The 15816-nt window shown below is 41.9% G+C and overlaps 1 protein-coding gene across 1 annotated transcript in view; it reads left to right on the forward strand.

Annotated features, from left to right (window-relative positions):
• Window positions 1-2404: 2404 nt before the first annotated feature.
• Window positions 2405-15816, forward strand: part of Col9a1 (collagen type IX alpha 1 chain) — a 60480-nt gene continuing 47068 nt past the window's right edge. The window contains exons 1-11 of the mRNA XM_051204506.1: window positions 2405-2674; window positions 4155-4229; window positions 4548-4583; window positions 4707-4769; window positions 10447-10500; window positions 10701-10736; window positions 12617-12640; window positions 13019-13072; window positions 14147-14200; window positions 14872-14904; window positions 15660-15716. Coding sequence (XP_051060463.1) covers window positions 2597-2674; window positions 4155-4229; window positions 4548-4583; window positions 4707-4769; window positions 10447-10500; window positions 10701-10736; window positions 12617-12640; window positions 13019-13072; window positions 14147-14200; window positions 14872-14904; window positions 15660-15716 — 564 coding nt within the window. The 5' untranslated portion in view covers window positions 2405-2596. The remainder of the gene's footprint in view (window positions 2675-4154; window positions 4230-4547; window positions 4584-4706; window positions 4770-10446; window positions 10501-10700; window positions 10737-12616; window positions 12641-13018; window positions 13073-14146; window positions 14201-14871; window positions 14905-15659; window positions 15717-15816) is intronic.

Raw genomic sequence — 15816 nt, forward strand, 5'->3', positions numbered from 1 at the left:
CATCACTCCATTTTCTTTGACAGAAGGAGAAACATTTCTTATTGAAAATGATGAAAATGATGATGAGGATATATTATGTTCCTCTTAAGAGATTTTTAGAAGGTTCTGTTTCTCTATTCACATTTTTTCTCATCTTACAGACTGGGAACTGTTTGTGGAGAGGGGACTATCTGGCTTTTGTAGACCATTTCCTCAGTGCTTGATTTATCCTGTGCTTTAAAAAATATATCGACTGAAAGCCTAAATTAAAATATTTGTCACATACATTTTGTCAGTGAGTATTCAAGGAGCAAAAGGATCCCAGGTATGAAAACGAGAATTCGGCGTTTCAGCTGTACAATGAAAGTGACTTTTACAAAAGCGCCCTGCCAATCTTCCTTCAAAATAATTAGCATGCAAATTGAAATTCATATTGCATGCCAGAAAATGGCTGTTGTATAGCTGATTATTAGTGCGTAGGAGGTGTTTATGTGAATACGCAGATGTGTTCAGGAGACCTTGATCACTTTGAACAGTCCAGCCTGTATTCACAGATGAAATGCATTCCATTCCCCCATTTTCTCTGTCACAATTGCATTTCCTGCATATTTAAACAGGTGCACCAATTTATCCAGAGAGTAGTACATTTTGGGGATGACAGCTTAAAGAATTGCTTCACATTTGTGATAGGCAACTTCCACGGACTTTCTGAACAAAGGACTTAGGTTCTCTGGATAGCAATATCATCAATGTTTATCAGGGTGATCACCTCTCGGGACTAAAGTTTCATGTACCTGTAGTGTATACCTAGTCTGCAGGACCAATTCACACAAGATTTAGTGGATAAAATTGTGCGGAGCAGACTTTTATTTTGAAGATTGGGGGTGAGGAATATGTCTTTTTGTATTCTGGTTAAATGCTTATGTAGTCCGTTGGGGAAAAAGAATAATAATTCTCCTTTTCATGTGCTGTTTTGCCATGCATGTGAAGATGCAATTGCGAATAGCTGCAGCTGTGGTTGTTTAGAGGACGCTTCTGGGCGAGTTTCTATAAGGAGTGCACAAAATGGGGAGAGTTTTCAATCTTAACATAAGTTTCTTAGTTCAGTCCTGGAGGTTCTAGAAGATGGCAGGAATGAGCGCGTACAGCTTTACATTTTAATTCTCAGGTCTAGTCTATTCCTCCTTAAAATAGATGCTCAATTGACAAATGCATTGGTTACCTGTTCCAAAAATATGACACATTATGGAGATAGTGGGCGTATTCAGAAATGTTGGGAGGTGTAGTTGAAAGATTGTTAATTTGATCTTCAGAAAGTTTAGGAATCCCCTGTCCTCTACTAGCCATACGAAGTGCTACAAATGAGTTGATTTGATTTTTTGTCCTAGCCTTAAGTGGCATGTATTCCTCTGTCAACAAGCAAAAATGTGTTTCAATTCTACTTTTCATCTCCCTTTTAAAACATCTACTGCGATTTAAAATAGAACTTAAATGAAATTTTTCCTTAGCAAACAAGACTAGTTTGATAAAGGTAGTGATTGGCTGAAGTGGTTTCTTCAACTCTAAGTGGTGGTAGCCCTGCTTTTCAGGGCACGCTTTGGGCACTCCCTTGCCCTCTGTGAACCACGTTTTGATAGCATTGACATCTGGTGGTTGTGGCAAGAACAGAAATGGGGAGTCGGTGCCAATGGTTTGCTCCTGGGCCAGGGCTACACTGGACCCAATCAAAGCTAAGGAGTCTGCCAATGAGCAGAGGAATTTGGAAAGGCTTCCAGACTTCACTAGAAACTATGCTCAGGAAAAAGCAAGAGCTGTGCTTCACCGAGCTTAGAAGTTCAAATGGCTACCGTTATGCTAAGAATTATAGACCATATCAACAACAACAACAACGACAACAAAATGCCGCTGTTTGACCTGCTATCTGTTGCTTCCCACCAGTTCGAACTCCAGTGGATGGTGATCCATTGTGACCCACTGAGACCCAGGAGAGAAACATGTCACGAGCTGCAAGTCAGAAGCACAGTGAGTCCTCGAACCACCTGCAAAAGCCACTTCTCCCCATCTTGCCCTCTCCTCAGCACCAGTCTCTCTCCATCCTTCCTCCCACTTTTTCTTGCCCTAGAGTCTGCCTAGCTGGGAATTAAAGGAACACAGGTCCTTCTTGCAACCTGGCTGTAGAAACGATCCCTAACTCGGCCAGTGTCTGATGCACTTGGCAGCTCAGCGTCTGCGGAAGCACTGGGGGTCTGCTCCTCTGTAGAGCACGGACCCTTGGCAGGCTCCTGGCACAGTCAGAGGCTAGCCTGCCTAGGAGGATGGAGTAGGGAAAGGTTGTGCATTCAAGTCTCGATGCAGCTGCCAGGGAAGGGTTAACGGGGACTGTTGTTATTCTATCCCTCCTCCCAGGCCTGTTAGCTCTCCTCCAATCCCCAGGACCCTCTCCAGGGCCATTCATAAACAGAAGGAACCTAGGTCCCCCTGGCCAGGGACCTTTGCAACCACTACTCTGGGTGCATTTGGAGGTCCAAGTGTCACTTTATGCACTCAACGAGGTCTAGAAGTCTAGAGGGCATCAGGGTGCAGAGTCCAGCCAGAGGATCGGCAGAGGGCAACCAGGATGGCCTGGACTGACCGGGGCCCTGGAATACTTGGCTTGCCACTGCTGCTCTGCGGGCTTTGCTTATGTGCTGCTCAAGTAAGTTCCGTGCCAGTTTGCCGGGCACTTTGTCACTCTTTCTCCATCCTTCCTTTTATCGACAGCCCAGCCAGACCACCGATGATGAGGTAAGCTGGGGACCAAAAAAAAAAAAAAAAAAAAAAAAAAGAATACTGTGCAGAGAACCCACAGGGCTCTGCAGCCAGCTGCCCTGCAGCCTGGGGCACTTCCAGCAAGTAGGGTCTGAGTCTGAGCCTTAGATGCCCCACTGATGTGGGAAAAGGGACCATTTCTCTCACTTGGACACTGAACTGACACTAAATTAAAGGCGCAGTACTGGGGGTTAACAGATGATTCAGCAGGGCTTCAGTCTTAGCTTGCATTATTTTATTTGTTTTGTTGTCCTTGTTACTCACCCTTCCCATCAACCCAGGTTCTGCTCGAGGGCAGGTCTCGGTGGTGGTTAAGGCAGAAATTCAGGCAAGCTTTCTCCTGCTGCAGGGAAACCACTAAACCTCAAAATCCTGCTAGCAGTTTAGGAGTGAAGCCTCGAAGTCCTGGGTCCCATCAGAACTCAGGCTACTTCTCGCCAGTCTCTCTCCCCCACCCAGCTCCTGGCAAGGCAGAGTGTAGCAGCCAGGCAGGGAGGCCAGGGGAGGTTTGAGTTTTCACTTACAGAGACCCCATTGTAACCTGTCTGGTCCTTGGAGTTCAGGAAAACAAAGTCTCTCTTGATGAAAGCAGCCTTCTTCTCTCGCCCTCTCCCGCTTCCCCCTCACCATTCCCCCTCCCTCTAGAAGCAGAGGGGAAAAAAAGTCCCCTAAAACAACACGTTCATTACTGTTTCAGGCGCCAGAATCCCCTGTAGACTCATAGAAACAGCTGTCGGCAAGTGACACACAGGGCTCACACAGCTAAGTGTCCCCCGAAAGTTGTGAGGCTTTTGAAGCAAAGTGCAAAGAACTATTGTTAGGGAGTGTCATGCCAGGTCAGGCTCCTGAGTCCAGGGCCCTTCTACCCCATACCTCCCAAACCCAACACCACCCCCCAACCCCTCCCGCGGGTGGGCCACCTGCTCCCAGTCTCCAGGACAAAGAAATGTATGCAGTGGTAAAGTAACTATTTGTGCCCCCCCCCCCCCGGGATGTTCCAGTCTTGTCTGCTGGACTTGAGACAAAGGACTGATCTGCAGTGGAGGTATCAAATGGCCCACAGTCCTTTCTCAATTTCAGTTTTTGGGGAAAGTGGATATTAGATACCCCCTTCTTTGCCATTTCCTCTTTCTCCTCCTCCTTTTTTTTTTTTTTTTTTAAACACATTCTGTGAAGATGGGGTCCATGTGAACTCTGCTTCCGATTGCAGGCATCGCTCTACTTCACCCTGGACAGTTCACCTCATAGAAGGTGGAAATACACTGTATGGAGGCATTCTTGTTGGTGTGTGTGGTGGGGAATCTTGCCTGGTTGCTCTCAGTGCACAGTATTCTCCATTAACCCCCGTGTTGTTTTGTTTTTGGCAGAGAGGTCCTCCCGGTGAGCAGGGGCCCCCAGGGCCTCCTGGGCCTCCTGGAGTTCCGGGCATAGATGGCATTGATGTAAGTTTGCATCTCCTTTGATCTTCTCATACCTCCTTGGCTTTGGATGAAGTTTTAAAGAAAGCAATGGTTGGTCCCTTTCTGTCCCTCCTAATAATAGATGCACGGGAAAGTTCTGGGTTGGATACTCTAGCCTGGGGGTCATTAGAGAGGGGACCTAGTCCTGTACCCGTTGCTCCATGGGGCATGGACTTCCACCCTTAGGCCCTCACCCTGGCTTCAGCCCCATATCTTTGCAGTGTGCAGGCTCGAGACGGTCCCGTGGGATCCCAGCTATCCTTGCTTATGAATTGCTTTTACTCTTTTCTCTTTCTCCAGGGTGACCGAGGTCCGAAGGGTCCCGTGGGCCCTCCGGTAAGTTGATTGGCATCTTGGTGCCTTGCTTCCTTCCTTAAGATGTGATTTGTAGCCACGTGTATTTGAAGAGTCTCAAATTTGCTTCGTTTTCTCTTCCTGCCTTCCCTTCTTCCTGCTTAGGGTCCTCCTGGAGATCCGGGCAAACCAGGAGCACCGGGCAAGCCAGGCACACCAGGCGCTGATGTGAGTAGGGAGTGTGTATGTGTGAGTGTGTGTGTGTCTGTGTGTGTGTGGGGGGAAGAGTGAGCCAGTAAAAGAAAGAGATAGGGAGGGAGAGGAGAGAGAGAGGGAGAGAGGGAGGGGGGAGGGAGAGAGAGAGAAAATGCTACAGTGGCATCCTGCAAAATGTCCTGGGACGGTTTCACAGCACAGAGCTTTGACGTCGCAGAAAAGTCTTGTCTTTATGGGTTCCCATCTATCAGTCACCCTATTCACCCTATAACCCTCACCTCCACTGCCTGCACAGGGAGGAGGGTGGTGGCATGTGGGTGCTGGTGGATGGATGGTTAGGTCTCCCAGCAGATGAGCTTTACTCTCCTCTGGCACTCCCTAGATTAATTAGAAAAGATGGAGTCAGAGTGACAGCTCAGTGGATAAGAACATTGGCACTGCTCATCCAGGGGACCAGGGTTCTATTCCCAGCCCCAGCTCACAACCATCTCTGGGAATCTGAGTCTCTCCTTGATGTCTGGGAACACTGCATGAGTGAGATACAGAGGTACACATGCATGCAAAACACACACACAAAATATATATATATATTTGTTCCAAGTAACTGGAGACATGTGTATGAATATAGTAGGGGAAGGAAATAGTCAACACAGATAAACAACAACTTAAAAATAAGTTTGGGAAACAGGAAGCTAAGGATCAGTTTGAGAAGATGTTCATATACCAGCTATATGGCAAATACTTCCCTGTGAAGTAGCTCCCACAATTTTAGCTTTTCAGCATCCTCTCTCTCCCTGCACATTACTCACAGCTCATTTGGTCTTTCATCAGGACCTGATTTATCTATCTATCTATTTATTTATTTATTGTCTTTGGGTTGCAAAGAGATGGCATTTGTTTTCTAGGATTCCTCAAGTCACTCTCCCAATCAACAATCACTTATTTTATAAAACCTAAAGGCTTTTCTAAAGAAAGCAAACACCTCAAAACCCATACCTGCTATTTCCAGGAATTTCTGTTGGTGATGAAGAAAGCTCCATGGTTCTGAGAGGACAACTTGCTGGATTGTAGCTGTTTCTCAGACACCTGTCGTTTGTTGTGATTAACTGGGTGCAGGTGTATGTTTTTGTATTATTTAGTGTTTCAGGAGACACCCTTTGTTTTACAGTTCAAAGCTTCTAATCTGGTTTCGTTTTCTTTTTGTGTATATATTTCAAATGGCAATGCATGAGCTCCTGTGGATTAACATGTAGATAATATCAACTCATGTTTGGATGCTACAAATGAGATTATGTAACTTGTTGGCTATCAAGACCTTTGAAATTGAATTACTTAAAACTGTCATATCCTAGTAAGAATGTTTCTTAAATGCCAGGGCTCTAGGTAAGCTACCAGTGTAGGTATAAGTTGACTTCCTCTCTACCATTTTGTGAAACTTCAGCCAGCCTTTCATTTTGGAGGAAGAGAAAATTTTAGATTAAATTTTAAAAATTATGGTTGAAACATGAACAATTCACCTAACATTTGTCTCTCAGTCCACCTGTTAGTTTATGTATATGAGATATAGCAGTGTAGCTCAACCTGGGTTGGAACGCACCATCCTTCCTCAGGGTGCTAGAATTGTAGGCATGTACCACCATATCTATAATTACCCAGGTAGTTCTTCAGTTTAATGGGGCCTTTGAAACTTGGTTCTTAGTAATTACCTTTGTCCCCAAGGTGGCCCATAAAAAAGTTTTAAATGTTTTATATTTTATTGGACTTCTGTGTACTGTACACAAATATTGATATTGATATAAATTTGAAATTAATTGGTTAAAAGAAGAAGAAGAAACCCAGGACAAAAGAGGAAAGCAAGGGACAGAGGGAAAGAAAGGTGGGAATAGGGAGAAAATTCACCCATGTGTGGGTGTTTTAGGCATCCTTTAGATCTGAGAGAAACTAGCTATGGCATTTTCATATGCTTAAAGTATTTTCCTCAACCATGGTCACAAATATTACTCCCTTCAGCTTTACTATAGCTTAGGAAATAGATTGTTCTCATGTTATTTTCCCATAAAGAGGAGACATGTAAAAATCATAAGGACAAATAATTTCCTCAGAGACATAGGGTTACATGGCTGCTAAGACAACAAAGGCTTTTGTATTTATTGAATTCATTTTAGGCAACTCAGTTCTACCTCAAGCTGTTACAAATGCGGTTCTTAACACTTTGGCAGTCAACCACCCTGAATGTGCTGGATTTCATCTTCTCAACAGACACATGGTTGCAAAGAGTAGAGGAAGAGAGCGATAGTGGATTTTAGTACCTAAGTTACCAATTAAGAATAATGATATGCAGTACAGTAAGAGTTGAAAATTGTTTATGATTAACTTGCAGTGATTGCTTGTAAGTACTTTAATGTTTCGTATCCTTCATCCTTTGAATCAGAGTCACTCAGGACTTCTGAAACTGGGATGTTTTCTTACTGCACTCTTATTGAGTTGACAATAAAGCCTTTCACAGTCACTGAGAAGGGACATTTAAGAACAGTGAGTAGCAATTCTGCAGAGTGTACCATCACCTCTGCCTAGCCACTGGGGAATAAAACACATAGGAAAGCACCGGAAGAACTATTTTGACAGTGATCGAGGAGGACCTTGATGTCCAATCTCTTTGTCTTCTGCTTTTTGTTTCACAGCGAAACATCTTTTTGGTGATGTTTTAAAAAATGATTACTGGAGGATGTTTGTCTGAATGTAAGAGAGGGACTGCATTTCCTATGTACAAAGGACTTTTGATAGATTTGTCATTATAGCCATACTTCTAGTAGTATGACTTGTTGTCACCACGTGAGCTGCTGGGATGCTGGAAGGAAACAAGAGGCATGATGCTGAGGACAGGTATTCCCTGACAAATGGCAATGTGAGGGCTCAGAGCACACCTCCGATATTGTTCTGTATGGAGCTCTGTCTGCATAAGCACCCATATGAAGGCAATTCTCTCTGCCATTGGAGAGATTTTCCTCCATAATTTCTTTGAAATTAGATCTGGAGAATTTTATTGCAAATTGGATTTTGAAAATTGTTCATGCTGTGTATGTTCATGTATTTCCAGTTGCTCTCCCCATCCATCGAAGCTGAGTCTTTTTTTTTTCTTTCTTTTGTCATTATATAGAATAGAGATGCCAGAGCCTGCTTATAAGCTTGCACCCGAGGGACAACTATGTTAGCCTTGTGGATAATAATCAATAGAGAGAGTATTGCAGGTGCCGTTCGTAGCAGAACGCTCAGAACGCTCTGTAAACAGTATTTTATTCTTACAAGAATCATGTGAGACAGGGAGGAGAAGCGAAATCACCTGTAGGGATTGTAGTTAAATTATGTGATGCCATACAGGCATGATGTCAAATGCTCTTTTCCTTTTGAATGGACAATAGCCTACATCCCTAAGAGATGTTTCATAACTGGTGTAGGTCAGTGTCCATAAGAATGGTTAGGCACTGAAGAAGTCTGAGGAGGCAAAGAAGAGTCATTCTGTGGTTAATACCCGGATTTGATTTGTTTATAGGAACCTTTCTGAATGAGGAATAGCACAGCTTAATGCTGTTCAGTTAAGCAACATGCACAAACACACAGTAGCAGGTAGGATTAGGGTCTGCACCAAATAATCAAAGAAGGACCCTTCTACACAAAAGGTGAACCTAAATTTAACATGTTCGTTCATCATGTATTGAGTGTGTTAGGTGCCATGGGCTATGTGCTAGGACTCCAATTGAGTATGGAGTCTTTTCTCCTCTTTTTCCCTTTGTCTCCTTTCCTCCCCTCTCTTTTACTCTCTCCTCTCCCTCTTTTCCTGTCTCTCATCTTCTCCTCTCTTTTTTTTTTTTTTTTTTTTTTTTTTTTTTTTTTTTTTTTTACCGAGACATGGTCTTGCTGTATAGTAGTCAAGCAAATTGAATGTAGCCCAGACTGGCTTTGAACTAGCAACTCTCTCACCTCAGCCTCCTGGGAGCTGACATTGCAGTCATGAACCTGGAGATCTATGCAAATATTTCATAACAGACTTCACTGCAACACCCAACATCAAATCCCCTTTCAACTTAATTCGAAGAACTTTCCAGCAATAGACATAATTGCTAAGATCCTATGAAAGGGATTATAAATCCCCCAGAACAGCCCCCACGTTATCTAACACTTACTTGATTATGCTTCGATATATTATGTATATTGTAGTTACTGTTAAAGCTTGAAGGGGACCTTGCATGGGGGGAACCATGGCAGATTCCATGGCAGGTGAGGGTGACCAAGGTGGGGGACAAACACTCAAGACAGGGGAAGAGAGTGGGGAGGGAGCTGTAAAAGAGCAGAGAGAGAGAGAGAGAGAGAGAGAGAGAGAGAGAGAGAGAGAGAGAGAGAGAGAGAGAGAGAGAGGAGAGCTAGAAAGAAAGAGCTTAAGTGGGCAGAGTTCTGTCTTTTAAAGGGGTCCTTTGCACCTGGTGCAAATTAGTAGTCGTGGAACCCTGGGCTGACTAGGGTACTGCCTGAGTGCATTCTGTCAGGTGACAGGGGCAGGCCAGCATAATGCCTGAATCCTTAGAGTTATAATCCTCTGCGGTTTCAATTATGCCGGTCACAAAATGAAGAAGTTGACTTTGTGTATGAAAACTGGCCAGGGTTTGTCTTTGAAGGTATATATGTGAAGTGGGGCTTACAGGATCCACTAAACGTGTCCCATAGTTTTGAAAAATGTATGTATAAAACATACACCAGGAAAGAACTCCTGGATATGTGGAGCATATCAACAGTTTATCAGTATTAGCATTCAGGAATTAATAATATCACAGCTCTTGTTCATGTTTCATAGTCTTGTAATTTGGCTAGGAAAAAAATGAATACTGAACTCTTAAAAACTGTGTATGTTTAATTTTGTTGTTGTTCATAAATTTCCAGTAACTAGCGTTTTATATTTTATTCCTTCTAATTTCTTTGGTTCACCTAATGGGATTGCTAGAGGACTTGATAAGAAAAAGATGTAAACATGTCAGGGCTGGCGAGATGGCTGAGCAGTTAAAGCTCACTTTTTCTGCCGATGACTGGAGTCGGTTCCCAGCAGTCATGTTGGACAGCGCACAATCACCCAATCCCAGGTGCTCCTAGATCCACAGTGACTGATGTCCTCTGGCCTCCTCAAGGACCTGCTCTCTCTCTTTCTCTCTCTCTCTCTCTCTCTCTCTCTCTCTCTCTCTCTCTCACACACACACACACACACACTCTCTCTCTCACACACACACACTCTCTCTCTGTCTCTCTCACACACACAATTAAAATTAAACATGTAAAAATGAGTGGCCACACGTTTTATATGAATCACCTTAAAGCATCCATTTGTTATTTATGACGTGAATTTTGACCATCTGTTTTAGACAGAGTTTTTCATAAGTTTCAGTAGGCCTCTTTCCCAATGAATATTTTTCAAAATTGATAATACAGATTTTATGGGATATTTATATGGGATGAGAAGCCAAAAGCAGATCCCATGTTAATTAAATGTTTTAAATAAGGATATATTGGGAGGTGTCACTTAATAAACACTTGCATTACCCATGTGTTAACCGACCTACAAATAATTAGTAAAAAGAAGCTTTCTGCCCAGTGGTTCTTCTAGGGCTATTCTGAAAGTGCTGACATCATTTTCTTCCTTCATTAGGGATTAACCGGACCTGATGGGTCCCCTGGCTCCGTTGGACCAAGGGGACAAAAAGTAAGTTAGCTGTTTGGTGTTAATTATATAATATTCTCAAATGCCAACAAAGTAACTCAAGAGAACAATTGCAAATCACCTGAAACACTGAACATCATGTGGGCTGGATTAATGATTTTTGGTATCTATTCAATTTGCATATGTCCATATTCATGCTACAAAGAGATGAGTGTAGTGAAGTTGTTTTTATTTTTTTTTAGGGAGAACCTGGTGTGCCTGGGTCTCGTGGATTTCCAGTAAGTATTACTAGTGATAAGGCAACAAAACAGAGAATCTATCTTTAGGTAAAATTCCTCCAGTGTGAAGAAAAACGTAATGCTGTTTTCCATGTAACACACACAATGAAGGGCATATGAGCCATATGATATAGTAAGTGTACCTATTGTGAGTAGAAAAGTTGGAAGGCATGGGATAAGTACACGTGATGTGTCACGTGGGATTTCTTAATGTGATTTTATTTTGAGGCAGAAAGAGTCTTACTCTATTGCCCAGGCTGGCCTGGAGGTTACCATGTAGCCCGGGATGGGTTTAATCTCACAGTGACCCTTCTGAGGTGTGAACCACAAGGCCTAGCTGCAGCTGGTGTTTCTGCCTCGATGCTGGGCAACATTGAGCAATAATAGCAAGGCTCCAGCGTGGTCTAATTTAAGTCTCAGCAATGCATCATGCCCCTCACAGCTGTATATCTGATAAGATCTCAGCTGATGAGCTCTCACCCGCCTCGTCCCTGCCTCGCTCACCAGAAAAGCACAGCGTTAGTTATCGCTGTGTGCAGAAGGACTAGGTTCTATGCGCTCTTTTGCTTGCTCTTTGTCCTCTTTGCTACTGTCATCAGTCTGTGTCCTCTCCCCATCTGACCTGCTTTCTCTGCTTCCTTTTATCAACCCTTCTCTTTTTGTCGGTCACCTTGGTTCCCTGTGGGTTCCACTTCTACTTTTATATCAAGTGTACGGACGTCATTTCACATAACTACTACATTATCGTGCATATTTTAATCTCCTATAACTTATCGTGTATATTGTTTGTCTTTCCGAGGCGGACTTAATTTGCCCACCATGGTCATCTCCAGTTGTCCCTGTTTCCTTGCTTGCTGGAGTGTGTTGTATATTGGGAATTGGGATGGGGAGGATAAGTAAGTTGTGGCTTCAGCCTGTGATCGTGTATGGTCTGGTGTGAATAAAGGGATATGAAGGACAGATGAAAGGGAGGTAAAATGAAGATCTTTACAACCAAATAGCACATTCCACGAAGATCCCATTATCAATTACTTCAGGAGGGTTATCAATTCAGTTTAAGCACCTACTAGAGTTAGTGCGTGGAAATAGAGTCATACCTGTTAAAAGTGGAATCCATCCACTTTAAAGATTTATTTTTTTACTTATGCATGTGTGTGAGCCTGCCTGAGTTTAGATGTACCATGTACATGCAAGTCCTTTGGAAGCCAGAAGGCACTGGATTTCCTGGCTTTGGGATTGAAGGTGACATGAGCTGCCTGGTGTCCACGCTGGGAGCAGGGGCTTGGGTTCCCGGTAAAAGCAGTAGCACTCTTAACCATGGAGCGATCTCTCCAGTCCAAAAGGGAATATATTTCTGGAAAAAAAGTTTTACTCCTCTGCCTGTCTGTGCCTACAGCCTGTTTATGGGAATGTGTAAATATCACTTATTACAACGCATAAAGCTGTGTTGTCTTTAATACAGACTTCTTATACAAATGATGAAAGTCTCTAAACCCTCTGGTTGTGATGGCCTCTCTGTGGGCAAGGGCAAACATAACTACCTTCTTTACTAATGTGAGAGAGCGAGCATAAACAGTTTCTTCTGTGACTGAGGACGAGCATAAATAGCTTCTTTACTGACTTTCTTTTAAAAATCCTAGCAACACCGTTCTGGTTGGCATGGAATCAAAGGAAGTCTCAGGGACAGAAACAAACTTCTGGCTTCATCTGAGGCACAGTGACATTGCTTCTGCCATCCAGGTTTTCTTTCCAGTGACCATCACTTTTCTATTTACACAGTGTTAGGAGTTTCAGCCTCTTGTGAACTAAGCCACGTCTGTGACTATGTTTATGTAATATTTAAAACACAAACCTTCAATGTTTTTATTTTGATCTTTTAGGGCCGTGGCATTCCAGGACCCCCTGTACGTATCACTTCATTATTTAATTTTTTAAAACATATTCTAGAGAATATTCTATTTCTAAAGACATGACCTGACCCTATACCTACCATTTAAACCAGTGGGACTTACAGACATTTCTGTATGATGCTACATTGCTCCTAACGACAGCATTCACTGTTCTGCAAAACAAAAATACCAATTAGGAAAATGTCCAATTTTGGGAATTTCTATTCCCTGTGAAATAATTAAAGGTTTGTTAAATGAATTACTGTCTTACTGCAAGCCAGAATGAGTAAAGATGGGTAATTCTAAGTCTGTTCTTTATCATCTTTGGTAGCTTTTATGATCGACTGTAAACATTTTTATAAATCAATTTGTCTCTTTGATTTGTGACTTCAGGGTCCTCCTGGAACCACAGGACTTCCTGGAGAACTTGGCCGTGTAGGACCTAGTGTGAGTACCATGGTGCCTTCTAACTGACATTTGATGACTTGAAAGGAGAAGTTTACGCCAGCTAAGCGTTTCTTCCTAACTTGCACGTTCAGTGTCCTATTAGAGAGTATCATATCATTATTAGACTCTCACCTAGAACTTTAATCCAGTGGTTTTTGTGTTAAACTATACATATGAAATTAAGCAATAGCACTCAGTTATCACCATGCATATTTATAATAGAAGCAATAAATTATAACCAGAAATTAATTCTAACGTATAGAAAGAAACTGCAATTGATTGAGAAAATTGTTGATAAAAAGTGCTAATGTGATATTCTAAAAACCTTGAAAATTGTTGAAGCATTAATATTATGAGAAGGTAGGAAATTATAATCTCATTGAGGGAAGGAGTCAGATGGCATGTATCTTTCTTGCTCTGTACATGGGTTTCCTGTTTGCAAAGTTACGAATATATATGTTACAAATGAAGGCATAACACAAATGATTGTGTATTTAAAATTATTTTGATGCTTCTGACATTTAATATAGAATATTAAGAATGAGAAATAGAAAAACAGGATGTTCAAAGTAATTTTATCACACTGTCATCTGAATGGATTATTATTTTAGCTACCTTTGCTTCACTGTCCGTTGCAAGAGTTCAGTGACAGATCAGACCAGGGGAGAGCAGAAATAAGACATAGATTTGCATAGATAGATTCTCTACTTTCAAATTTGGGTTGGATCCATGTTTTCTTTTGCTTTAATCATCTGGATGACACTAGTAATACTGGCTACTCTGGTTTGTAAACCAACTGGGTCAATACAACAGATTTCTGGCTTGTGTCTCAAGTGGGTGGAGTAATCACCCTATTGATAACTGGCTTTATGCCCCACCCTATGTTTTCCATCTTGGTAAGAACAGAATTTCTTATTTTCCTGGTGTTGGATGTCTAATTAGGTTTTGGTGGTTGGTCTATGCCTGAGTTCTGCTAGACATTCTAGTAATACCATTCTCCCATGCTTCCTTGGTTTTATGTACGGTGTTCTGAATCTTGTGTAACTACTGTGTCTCTATTTTGAAATGACCTAGGGTGACCCTGGGAAAAGAGGACCACCTGGCCCACCTGGACCCCCAGGACCCAGTGTGAGTAATTTCCAGCTTAAATTTCCTTTGTATCGGAGAGTAGGAACCGAAGAAATCTCAGAAACAGATGTGGAAATGTTTATTAAACAAGCCATTGTTCTGCATGTCCAAAATAGCTACTGTGTTTTCCTCCTCTTTTCCTTTTCTTTTCTTTCCTTTCCTTTTTTTTTTTTTTTTTTATCTTCTCAGAGACTGGTTCATTTTAGAACCAGGAAAGTAGAGGAACCACAATAATGAAAAGATGGTTTCCCACAGAAGTCTTGTTTGCAGCCTTTTGATAGTTGTGATTTCTTAAGAGCTTAAAACATTGCTATGCAGAGGAGGCATTTCCAAACAAATTGGTTCTAGCTAAGTTTTTCAGAGTGGAAATTACAAAAGTAGTTTAAGTATATGGTACTCTACGTTTTCATCCATGTACCAGAGTTGATATTGGCAGTCATTTAATTTCCCCAATGAGATGACCAAGTGTAGTCTAGGGACCTTTGAAGGTATCATGCATCAATAAGTCCTCAAATATTAACATACATGTTTCTATTTTTCCTTGTGTTTCATAAAATAAAACTCTTCTTGTATTTTTTCACTCATTATATATTACAAAATATATACTATATTTTGAAGATTCTATTATTCATACTATTTTTATTCTTAACTTTTGTATTTACTTACTTCAGGGAACAATTGGATTTCATGATGGAGACCCATTGGTAAGATATTTCCTTTGAATACAATATGGTTTTTAATTCTTTCTTATTAGCATATGCTAATATAAAGAAATGAGTTTAATCATGATGCTCTATACATGTGTGCAACACGGTAGTTTTCACTTAAAGACCATGTGGTCTTCAGACCATGTTGTCTTTAAAATGATCTGACTGGAATGTGCTAGACTTCCATGTTTTACTTTGACTGAGACCACAGAGCCATGTGGACTGTCTGCTCATGTATTCTCAGGCTATATGATTGTTTTCCCCACAGGAGAAGGATCTTTGTTTCTTCTTCAGCCTGTGGCTTTATGCCTGAGGCGTGGTTTCTTTCTACTGGAGTACCCCAATTTTGGGAGATGCTCTGGGCAGTCAAATGACAGTGGTAAAGGTCACTGATGTAACTCTGGCCCTGTGGTGAAAGGCCATGTCGTCAGAATGGGGCTATTTCAATGGGGAAGGAAGAGACCAGACAAGGTCATGCTATACTCCACTGATTTAAGAACTTCATTTCTTTTATTAGATCTGAATTCAATGATACATGATACTGTCTTAACATGTGGAAGGTGTGCACATGGCAGGATATCTGTTGGATTCTCCATATTTTTCTCTATTTAAAAGAAAAACAAATGAAAGGGATATTCAGAGTTATCTGATGAATATAATTGCTTTGGGGTTCTATATCTGAACTTGGAAAAAAGTTCCAAATTCTCACAATATGGTTGCTCTAGTTTATCTCTCCCCCTTCTCTTTGTCAGTGCCCCAATTCCTGCCCACCAGGTCGCTCTGGATATCCAGGCATACCAGGCATGAGGGTAAGAATAATTCCATTATTTTATCTCCAAAAGTATGGTATGTGGAGGAAGAGGGGAATATTTAAGCGCGGGACTTGGATGGATTAGTCAAGTCTACCTT

The sequence above is a fragment of the Phodopus roborovskii genome, unplaced genomic scaffold (genome assembly GCF_943737965.1).
Source record: "Phodopus roborovskii unplaced genomic scaffold, PHOROB, whole genome shotgun sequence".
In the NCBI taxonomy this organism is placed as follows: domain Eukaryota; kingdom Metazoa; phylum Chordata; class Mammalia; order Rodentia; family Cricetidae; genus Phodopus; species Phodopus roborovskii.